Below are 11430 nucleotides of genomic sequence, written 5' to 3'. Positions count from 1 at the left end.
TCCCTGTTGGACTCCCTGCCAGGGAGATGGTGGTGGGAGCCCTGGCAATGAGAAAAAAAGAGAGATGAGGTTAAATACAGGAGGCACTGGGGAGAGATGCAAAGAGGCAAGGGGAGCGCCTGGATGGACAAGCCAGGGAGATCATTTTAATTTGGTGTTTGATGGGCTGGGAAGTAGTAGCGTTGGGGAAGCTAAAAATAGCAACCAGAGATGAGTACAGTATGGTGAGACTTTAGACACTACATGGACAGCAGGGAAGGACCAGGATTCAGAAGAGCAGTAATGGAAAAAATGAGCCTCAGTGGTCAAGTAACGCTAGCAGCAAAAGGGGATGAAAGATTCAAGATGATCCCTCCCATGTCCTCCGTATCGACAAGAAGGATGTCACATCTTGAGAAACCGAGAAAGGAAAAAGTAGAGATGATCCACCAGGAAAAAATGCTTCTTACTGTCTGCATTTGTTTCGGCCGGCAGCAAGGCACCCAGCGGGCCGGGCTGGGAAAGCGCTGGCTCAGCAAACGGCCGCCCGAGGCTGGCGGGGACCCGGCCTGCCCTCCCCAGGCGCTGCAGGGGCCGGGCTGCCCCTGCCGAGGCACCGGGCACGAACCCGTGGATCCAAAACCCCGTGCTAACGACCCTTAGTATTTTTTGGGGGTTGGTCGGGTTATTGTTAATCCCGGTTCCTGTGGTCGATCCAGCCGGCAGAGCCCTGCCGCGGCCAGGCGGGCGCCCGGCCCCTTCCCCGCCACACGCCGCCGGCGGGACCTCGCTGAACACGACGGAAAAACTGACGGCGTGTGGTGGGAACCCGCGGGAAAAGACATGTTTCCCCCAAAACCCGGCGCCGAGGGCTGGAGGACGAACGAGCGAACACCCCCGCCGCCCTGCCCTGAGGGGGCGCCGGGACCTGCGGGGGGGGGGGGGAGGAGAGGTGCTTGCGTGCTGCGCCGCACGCACCGCGGGGGGAAGGAGCCCCGCCCCCGCGCCCCGCCCCGCCACACCCCCGCTCGCACGGGCTTTCCCGGCCGCCGCCCCGCCCCCCCGCCCGACCTTTCCCCTAGTTTCCAGCGCGCGCTCCCCCTCCCGTGGCTCGCGGCCCCGCCCCCTTCCCTGCCTTCCCGCCCGCCGCCGGCTGGGCCGCCGCCGAATGTGCCCACGCGCCGCCCTTCCTGCCGGCAGTCCCGCGGCACGCCGCGATCACGCTGGCCGCCGCCGCTCATTGGCCGGGCGCGGGCCGCGGCGGACGGTGATTGGCGAGAAGCCACCCCCCCCACCTCCCTGCCACCGCCCCCCCCGCCTCGCCCCGCCCGCGCTGTCTGGCGCAGGGAGCGTTCTGACGCGCTCTTCCCGGCGCGCGGGCTGCTCGGCTCCCGGTGGGCGGGTGAAGGGGAGGCGGAGGAGGCGGTGCCGGCGCCGGCTGCTGCTGCTGTGTGTCCGTGTGTGTGCGTGCGCGCGCTGCTGCTGCGGGTGCTGCTGCTCCCTGATCACACCGCCGCCGCCCGCCGGAGCCGCGCCATGCACGGCTCGCCCTGCTCGGAGATGGGAGATGCGTCCGCCGTAAGCATCGGGCAGGCGGAGGGGCGGCGGGCGGGTGGGCGCCCCCTGAGCCGGGGACAGCGGCGCCGGTTTTGCCTGGGCACGTGCTCTGCGGCGGGGCGCGGGGACCGTTATCGCCTCAGCGGGGGCGGCGGCCCCTCGGGACCGTTACTCATCGCGGGGGAAGGGTGGTCGGTTGGGACCGTTACTCGCCGCGGGGGGTGGTCGGTTGGTGCCGTTCCTTCAGGGGCGGGTGTTGCCCTGGTCACCTGCGGGGGGGGGGGGGCGGGAGGCCCTCCCGCAGCGGCCGTTTGGGGGCGGCAGTAGGGCGGGAGCTGCCTTCCTCCTCCTCCTTCCCTTCCCGCCATCCGCCCCTCAGCGGCGCCGCCCGGCCGGGGGCACCCGTCGTGAGGCGGGGAGCGGGCGGGGGTGGCGCGGCCCCGCGGGCGGAAGGAGGCGCTGCCCGGCGGTGGGGGGCTCGCGTTGCCCGCACCGTCCCTGCCCGCCCGCCAGCTGCCCGCGCACGTACGGCTCCGGCAGCCGGCGGGGTGATGTGAGGACAGGCGGACAGGCGCGGTTAGCCATTTCCCTGGCAGCGTGAGAGCCTGGGCTGCCGCGCTTGCCTCGAGAAAGGGCTTTTTTAGTTTGGTTTTTTTGGTTGGTTTTTTTTTTTTTTTGAAGCAGGGAATACTTTTTAATGTTTCTTTAGGGAAAACTGCTCTCCTGAAACGTAGAGTTGGAAAAAATAAAACCACTGGCTTGATTGCCTGCAATCACGCTTTGAGGAACACTCGCAGGGTTTCTGGCTGCTTAGCTCAGAGCCTCGCCTGATGTGGCTCCTGTTTGACAGGCGGTCTAGGTCCAGGCTTGCAGGCGACATCATTTTTTGCCGTCATTCCTGTCTCATTGCTTTCAGTGGAAATTCTTAGAAGTCCCTCTCAGAGCAGTTAATAGCTTTACAGTGCTTTAACCCCTTCCTGCCCTCAGCCTTGATATCTCCATGTGTGGTACCTCTTGTTTTAGGCAAAAGTCCTCCGTGAGTGCAATACTGGCGTTTTGGAATCGTTATGTTTAACATGTTTGCCATGCATGTCCCTATAGCGGAGACAGTGTCCCACAGCTTTGCATCTTTGTGACACTGCTGAGCCAGGATCATTCCACTTAACTCAGTAACAAAACTCATTGACTTAGGTGTAAGTGATGTTACCCAACAAGTATAGTTCCCTCTAGGTGCGGTGGTGCTTTATTAGATAAAACCCTTTTGCTGCAGTATATAAGTGCACTGTATAACAGTGTTAGACTCAAGAATCTTGGTCTGTGCTGAATCTCAGCCTAAAGACTGGAACAGTTTGAATGCTCAGTTGAGACTGAGCTAGCACGTGAGCGATAAACCAACAGCGCATTGCAGCTTTTGGGGTCATTTTTGGAGCACTGAGCGAGCTTTATGAAATTTGTTTGGGTATCCTTTCACAGACAAGTCAAATGTTTTCCATGCATGCAGACGCACAAACAGATTTTCTGTGATGCTTGTATTTGGAAACAGTATGATTACATTTGTCTTCCTGTTACTTAGAGTGCATTTTGGGATACCAAGTGCCTATGTAGTAGCATACCTTTCTAAAGTACAATATAAACAATTCCCGCTGCACTTTGAAGACTGTTTTCCTTCCTTCCTTCCAACTACCCTGGCTTCCCTATTGGTAAAAATAAGATTAAAATGCTTTTGCAAGGTGTGGCACTGTGAATCAGTGATCATACCTTAAAGCATCTTACTGTCAGCTGAAATTTATCTTCTAAATGTTACCAGAATGAGATTAGTGCTGAATAGCAGTTGACTTTTCTAGGTCTAGGAAACAGCCTTGTCTAAACGAGGTTGGAAGTCAGGATTTTTCTTCCCTCTTTTTGCTTGCATGCAAGCATGGGATGTGTTTATTCAGAGCAGTGTAATCCAGGAAAGTAACTCTGGAAATGTGAGCTACAGGCATATCTGTTCATTTCCCGCAAATCACACTTCTCTCTCTCTCTCTCTTTTTTTTTTTTTTTTTTTTTTTTTTTTTTAAAGAGTAACACAGGGGTGGGGAGATGAGCTGGTGGGGGAGGGTAAGAGTTGAGCTGGTTGGTAAAAGTCTTGCTGCGGGCATGGGATCTGTTTCAGATGACCTTCATCGTGAGCAGACAGTATGTGGGTGGCGTCGGCTTTGTATTCTGACTTGTCCTAATAGCCAGTAATCCGATTACATGTAGGTTGACATTGTGGACATCTATGAGTCTATCCGTGAAAGGCAGCGTCATGACAGCGAAAGGTCTACCTGCAGCACCTTGGAGCAGAACGACATTGAAGCTGTTGAAGCGCTTGTTTGTATGAGCTCCTGGGGTCAAAGATCACAGAAAGGTGACATATTAAAGATAAGGCCACTTACGCCCTTCTCGGATTCTGGTGATTTCACAATGCATGCTGAGGCTACGTCTGAATTACCAAAGGACTATTTATCTACACTGGTAAGAAAAACATGAATGCAAAATAAATATGCCTGACATCTGGGTGTTAAACCTCTTCAATGTTGTAACTTGGCCGGAAAAGACAGCTTGCTCTGGTGTCCCTGTGTGGAATAGCTACAGTACAGCCAGCGCTGTGTGTGTACATAGAATAGCGAGGTGGGCATGTTGAGTTTGTTTTCTTCTGCTGTCTGTGGCATGGCAAATGTAGGGATTTGATCCCTTGTTAAATCGAGACGTGAAAGCCCTTGCTGACAGGTTATTTCATTTGAGAGGTGTGCTGAGGGTGCTGTCTGGATAGTTGTTGTAGGTGTCTTGGAGCACTTTGAGTAAGAATGGCAGAGTGAGCCTCATTGATTCAGCACCGGCTTATCGGCAGGCAGTATATGGAAAAGGCTCTTGATGACATTTGGCTTCACTCTGGTCATTGTAAGAGAAAGTACAGGTTACCATTATGAAATAGACAATTTAATTAGTTTCTATGCTATGTGTTTGTACATGTAGTCTGTTATTTCTCCAGAACATTGGTCTACTCCGGCTGACTAATGTCAGTTGAATCATAAGTTGTTTTTTTTTTTTGCAATTTATGTTGCAACAAAAGTAGGTATTAAAAAAGGGCTTGGTGCCGTTCATGTTTCAGACATTGAAGGCCCATTTCAACAAGCAGGCTTCTAGTATGCAGTTATGTCAGGAAAAAGGGGGAATAAAAGAGGAAAGAGGCTGAGAGAGTATGGCAGCTAGTTGACGGACTTCTCGTGCTCCTGCCGCTCAGAGATGGCACTGTCTCTTGAGCAGCACAGGAGGTAGGTGTGAGTTTTCAGTGGTAAAGGAGAGCCAGTGGCAGCAAGAGAGCATAGGGAGAAGTGGGTGAATAAGAAGAGAGAGCGCAGTTCTATTTGTCTTTATCTCAGAAGTAGTCACCAGCTGATGGGGTAATCATTGATAAAATATCTAGGGCTTGCTGGAAGCTTGAAATTGAAATGGTACAGTATCACTATCTGTTGCTAGTCTGTTTTCTGTGAGCAGCAGAGTGCTCATAGCCTCCTACAGCTGCACCCATTGCTGAGGAGAAAGGAATGAGAGAGTGTTTTGTAGCGCAGTGAGTAGACATGCAGTGTTTTATGCAGGTTTACATCTGTCTCACTGCCTTCCTTTTATGCTTTTGAGCATATTCAGAATGGCCATCAGATGAGACAATGTATGCTTTAATTGGTTTGTCCCAAGAGGCTGGTTCTGAGAATCTGGGGAGGGGATGTAATTTTATTTTTCACAGTAAAGATAGTGAAAAATTGTGCTATGAAATTACACTGCTGTATAATGGTGTCATCTTCTTTGCAGTGCATGACCCCTCCACACAGCCCTGACTTTGTTGAGATATCAGCTGCTATGCTCCTCTCCTCACAAGTCACTTACTCCAAACCAAGGACTGTCATGGCAAATACAGCTGCCTGCTCAGTCACATCGGCGACCGGTGCCTCTCCCATAACTAAGCCATCTGTTATCAACATGGAGCAACAGTGCAGCCAGAAGCCAGTGATATCTGAATCCTTTGCCCCTCCGCCTTGCAGGGCCATGGCAACAAGCGTGATACGTCACACAGGTGACAGTTCTGCTTACCATCACATACCTGCTGTGCAAGAGAAAACAAAGGTAACTTCAGGCTACAGCACTTCCAGAGACTGGTGTGGAACGGATGACCGAAGACATTCCAGACTGCCACAGGACACGTGTGCTGCAGATGATTTAATTAGCAAAACCTCTCCAGTACATCAACCTTATGCACATGACTCCAGTGATATTGTGACCAATAAAGGACAACTACTGGTCCGGCCTGTTTCGCCACAGACCCACTTACCAAAGAATTGTGAGAATGACTTGCAAAAAAGAGCTACCCCAGTGACACCTGCCCCCGTTTCAAGCCCCCAAGTTCTCTGTCAAATGATCCCTTTAAATGGACAAAGCAGTATGATCAATGCCTATGTCAAGCCTTCAACTCCAACAGTCTCAACTCCCATGAAACCTATTTTACCGCAGACAGCCCCGCTCTCTCAACCTGTACTCATGGGACCTTCTGTGCCTCAGGGGACCGTCATGTTGGTTCTTCCACAGACTGCTGTCACACAGACACCACAGTGCCCACAAACAGTAATGACTGTTGGGAACACCAAGTTACTGCCCCTTGCTCCTGCTCCTGTGTTCATTGCTTCTGGTCAAAGCTGCACCCCCCAGATGGACTTTTCTAGACGGAGGAATTATGTTTGCAACTTCCCTGGGTGCAAGAAAACCTATTTCAAAAGTTCCCACCTCAAAGCCCACCTTCGCACCCACACTGGTGTGTACAACAGGGCGAGTCCTTTGTTGGTCCAGCACTGGCATGCGTTGGGGTGCTGAAATTCGTGGGTTTTGGGGGGGGGGAGGGGAGGGAAGAAGGGTGATCGGGTAACTTCCCTTCATCTTGGAGAAGGGAGGAATGTTCATTCTCTGTGGGCAAGCAAAACAAGACAGACTTTGTTCTGAGACCTCAGCTGACCCCATAGTGTTAGTTGACTTTCACATGCTTTAGTTGGAGCAAAGCTTTGCCGTCTGTGTGTGTGTGTGTTTAGATTTGAGTGGAATCCTGCCATCTGGACTAGATCGACATGAATTGTGCAAGTCCCTTTTTTGGGGGCATGGAGAGGTCTGGTGTAAGCAAACGATAGTACATGTAGTTGGTCTTAATTGTCACATGAATAAAAGAAAAGAAAGTCAGAAACTGCACATTTTTTCCAGAGTTTTGTCTAGGCTAAGTGGGAATGCGTTGAGATTTTGGGCTCCTGTGTTAGGAAGTAGACCTGCTACAGGAATGTAGCAGTTTATTCAGTTACAGAAAGGGAATTTTAAGGTAAATGAAAATCAATGGTAATTATAAGCGCTAATTTGCTCCATAAAAGCTGGTCAGTGTGGATACAGTATGCATATGTTTTACTTATCCTTTTTCTGGATCCAAGGTCCTGTTAGGTTAAAACTAACTGAGTTCTTGGGGACTATTTTTATGTTGAGGGATAGGCATAGTGGGAGATCGGTACAGAATAGCTCATTCAGAAGTTTGTCTAATTTTGTTTTCCTTTGGCTTTTTTCCCCCCACCCTCTCTTGCCCTGCAGACACTGTGATTTATTGGATGTCAGTTTCCGTGGCAGGATTTAAATTAGTTTGACAACTTGTCTTTGCAGTTCCTTTAGGGAAAGAGCTTAAACCCCGTATGCAGCTGATAATCCGTGTAAACCAGAGCTCAGAGGTAGATGATGCTTCTACTTCTGGCTTGAGAGTAAGTGCTGTGGGCTGCCTAATTAACCTGGCACTACAGGATAAACACAGACTAGCAACAAGTGTCTGTCTGAGCACGTGCTGCTGCTGATCCATAGGGAAGCTGTGTGTGTCCATGTATCATGATTGAGACTAGGACATCTAGGGAGGTGAAGCACACTGACCCCTCACTAGCCAGCCCACGTTACAGGATCAGGGGGTAGAGTAGTTCAGCTTTCTTTTTCCACCTTTTCCCTGCACACTGAGTAGCTAAGTGATACCACATACAGCAAACATAGAACTTTACTCTCAATATCTAAATAAGAATGCTTTGTGGGGCTTCCTTTCTGCTGGACACTTCTGTTCTGCTCCAGTTACCGTAAATTTGGGTCATGTGGTAGATGTTTATCATGAGCCTTACGGGGTTTGCAGGTGGTAGATCATGTTGTTCAGAATACATCTGATGTTAAGCAGGATGAGCAGAAGCTGACATGGACAGCCTTCCCGACTCCTGTCACTCCCGGGCATGCAGAACTCCCCTAGCTGTCTGTTGGACCCCCAGCTGCATGGGGATGGCAGGACAGGCCAGTCCTCGGTGGTACCCGCTGGGGTGGTGTGTTTGTGTCTAGGACTCGATCACCGGAGCAGTGGGACTCTGAGGCTTGAGTCCAGGCTTCCTCTTTGCCCGCAGTATTTGCTGATGACATTCAGCAGCTGTAGAGCTGTGGTCACACAGGGATCAGGGCAGGGGGTTGCTCCTAGTTCATGAAGAATCTTCTTCTTTAAACTGGGGTTTTGGACAATTAAAAAAATAGACTTGATTAAAGAACATTTAAAGAGATAGGAGGGAACAAGTAGAAACAATACCTCTGATTTTTCTCTGGAACACAACTTGAGCTTAAGCTAATGTTGGCTGCACACATGAGCAGTTCTGTGGAATTCATGGGTTTTTGCAAGGCAGGATTCCAGTTAGTTCTTTGATAAAACTGTAACACAGCTTCTCAAAAGTAAGTTATGCTCCTTTTATGTCCCGCAGGAGAAAAGCCTTTCAGCTGCAACTGGGAAGGCTGTGACAAGAAGTTTGCTCGCTCAGATGAACTGTCACGCCACCGTAGAACTCACACGGGAGAGAAGAAGTTTGCTTGTCCTGTGTGTGAGCGTCGCTTCATGCGCAGCGATCACTTGACGAAGCACACCCGCCGCCATATGACCACAAAGAAGATCCCCAGCTGGCAGACAGAGGTTGGCAAACTCAACAGAATTGCCACAGCAGAGAAACCGAAAAGCAGCGGTGCTCTGAGTATGCTCATCCCCATGCCACCACCTGTCTGTCAGGGCTAGTGAGAGAAAGTTTCTCCTCTACAAACTTTCTGAAAATCAGGAAGAGCTCTGATGGCTACAACAAAACTGACAATGGCTTTTTTTTTTTTCCCACGTGTTTGTGCATACTTTAGTTTCCTTTAGGTCCTCTGTTAACAATGCTATGTGAGAAATCTATCATATCTTTCCTTGTCCCTCCCGTTTGTTTTTTGGTTTTTTTTTTTTTCAATACTTGGGCAAATGCAATCACCAGCACTTCAGGAAAGCAGAACTCTCTGGAAATTATTTTGGCAATAGGTTAAAAAAGTCACTTGTAATGCTTGCTGTTAATATTCTGATGGACAGTAAAACAGGGTGATTTTTAATTTTTATACTAGTATTTTCTATACCAAATATATTTTGTATTTATTCATTTTGGTCTTGATATGCAGGCAAAGTACTTGACCTGCATTAGTAGGGGAGTGCAGGATGAGACCCAGTTTTGGAAACTCCTTTTCAGTAAACCTAAAGAATTGCATTCAGAGCGTTTTGTAAACACATAACATTTGATAACTCGTAGTGGTTGGGATTTTCACACTTGCAGATCCTGATCCTGCAATGGGCTGGTGCTGTTACACCCTCCTTACGCAGGTGACATTGGAGGTTTGAGATCTAAGTGTGTCATCATTTTTAAAAGCGGTGTTGAAATCCTCAACATTTTATAAATTCATACCCTTTGCAAGTGGAAGCCGTTGTGACTTTTGGTTGAAGTTTGACATACTGGGCATTCCAGAGTCCGCACTCCACCGGAGCAAAGTTTGGAGGACCCAGACTGCTCTAGTGGAGGTAGAAGCACAAACACTGTTTAGAAGCTTTGACACTAAAATTATGCTTTACTTTCAGTCCTACTAAACCAGCATATCAAAATCTACAGAAAAATGCAAAAATGGCAAGATAACCCGTGAATGATTAGCTGGGTCTGTGTTTATATTTTTTGTTGAGTACAGGAGAAATAGAAGATTAAGGGGTTTTTTTATGTGTCGTGGATGCTTGTGCACCTTATAGGAATTTGTTCAAGGCTTTCATTTATTTGTATCAAAGCGACAGAGGAAGTACTAATTGTGTTTTGACTTAAGAAATAGCCACTATGTCAACCTGATGATGCTTTTCATGTGGCCTTATACTTCTCCACAGTACTTTGTATAAAATCACCCTTTTCTATTAAATGAGATACTCTCCCTGTTGAATGGATTTTCTTTTACACCAAGTGTAAATATGGCTAAGAAGTGGAATCACTGGCTGCAGGAGTGCTGTGTTGTAATGGCATGGTCTTGAGTAATAAACCGAAATGCCCATAGCACAATCAGACTGCTCGGTTTCCGTGGTGCGGAAGGATGTGCTTATGTATTGTAGCAGAGCTGACAGTAGAGCTGTTGTACCATGAAGCACCAGGTGGTGTTTTGCTGGGAGGCAGCTCACGTGCTGGATGAAATATTTCTGTAGCATTTATTCCTTCCAGACTCTTCTCCCTTCAGCCACTCCAGCACTGAAGCTTAGTTGAGCACTGAGAAGGACTCTTTTTTTTTCCTGGATGTGTAAAATGTGGATAACTAGGAATGCACTATCTCTTGTACTGCTTTGTTGTTCTAAAATCCTGGTCATGCCGCTTGGTGTGGGCAAAGCACGGTTCTCCTTGGTCTAAGTGCAGACTTGCAGATCTCAGCTAGCACTCCCGTGAGTTTGGCAGAGACCTGTTTCAATTGAAAGCAGAATATATCATAATTATTTACACTTAAGTCTATAGTTATAATTAATGGTAACAAGTTTTCAAACTGCACTAAATTATTGTGCTAAGTGTACTAAAGTTTTTGTGCCTGACCTTTAAAGCGTCCGCACCCTGTTCACTCGACACACGCTGTAATCCCACCGACCGCAGCGTACGTGCTGCTGAGTGCGTGTGCGTATGCAGACCTCGCTGTGTGCTCTCCAAAGGGCTCGGTTGAAACCCCTCTCCCCAGTAAAATGGATGCTTGTAGCGCTGCTGTTCTGTGTCGATACCCAGTTTTCTGAATTCACGTGGTGAAGAAAGACATTGCTGCTTTTTTTTTTTTTTAAAGTCTCTTAGAACAAGAAGTTTGACTTTTGGATGCCATTTTTGCATGTTTTTACTGGGGGAAGAGTGTCCTGTCTCAGTCCAGCAGCCAATTTAGTACTTCATTATTATTTTTTTTTACAGACTAACCATTTATGGTGTTCACCTGAGCAAAACAGTTTGTAAACTCCTGTCATAATTTAGTAAACTGTCATGTTAGTTTGTTGCGTTGTTGGAGGGGGGAAATGATGTACTGGAGAATATGGAATTTCAAAAAGTGCGTGTCACGATGCAGTAAAGCGGTGGCTTCTTCTTTGTTAGGTTTACCTGGCCTGCGATTCCTTGCAGCCCGTGCTGGCGAGGTGTGTGCTGCCTCCTACCATCACTTGTGTCTGGGACGTGCGTCTCTTTCTCTTGTGGATGTGCATGAATAGCTGAGCCGCGGTGCGGCTGCCGCTGCTCCGTTCGCGCTTTCTGTTCCTTCCTGCTGTGTAAGGGTTATTTATGGATTAAGCATGACTGGGATAGCTGCTCTCTTTGCACTTTACTGCCTGAACTGTATCGTTCAGTCTTTATTTTGAGCTTATATTTTAAAAAAATGCAATCACATTTTTGTACCTGTTTTTAACTTTTATTAAATAAAAAGTCTGTTATGTGACTGGTTTTAAATCATAAAAAAATGGTGAATTTTCAGGTTTTGTACACGTCCATTCCAGAGCTGTGT

At 48.7% G+C, this 11430-nt stretch overlaps 1 protein-coding gene across 1 annotated transcript; it reads left to right on the top strand.

Annotated features, from left to right (window-relative positions):
- The first annotated feature begins 1397 nt into the window (after positions 1–1397).
- On the top strand, positions 1398–11357 carry KLF11 (KLF transcription factor 11). Its single transcript, XM_054822414.1, has 4 exons — positions 1398–1557; positions 3781–4035; positions 5371–6364; positions 8352–11357. Exons 1-4 carry the CDS (start codon positions 1516–1518, stop codon positions 8654–8656), a joined length of 1596 nt encoding a protein of 531 aa, XP_054678389.1. The 5' UTR covers positions 1398–1515; the 3' UTR covers positions 8657–11357.
- Positions 11358–11430: the final 73 nt, after the last annotated feature.

This window comes from Grus americana, chromosome 3 (genome assembly GCF_028858705.1).
Source record: "Grus americana isolate bGruAme1 chromosome 3, bGruAme1.mat, whole genome shotgun sequence".
In the NCBI taxonomy this organism is placed as follows: domain Eukaryota; kingdom Metazoa; phylum Chordata; class Aves; order Gruiformes; family Gruidae; genus Grus; species Grus americana.
This window is presented reverse-complemented; position numbering and strand designations above follow the sequence as displayed.

Bases quoted from the DNA above. Each gene is read 5' to 3' on its own strand.
- KLF11 (XM_054822414.1), top strand. From the start codon at position 1,516: ATGCACGGCTCGCCCTGCTCGGAGATGGGAGATGCGTCCGCC. The intron at 4,036-5,370 runs GTAAGAAAAACA...TCTTCTTTGCAG, and splicing joins AGGACTATTTATCTACACTG to TGCATGACCCCTCCACACAG. The intron at 6,365-8,351 runs GTGTGTACAACA...TATGTCCCGCAG, and splicing joins CCACCTTCGCACCCACACTG to GAGAAAAGCCTTTCAGCTGC.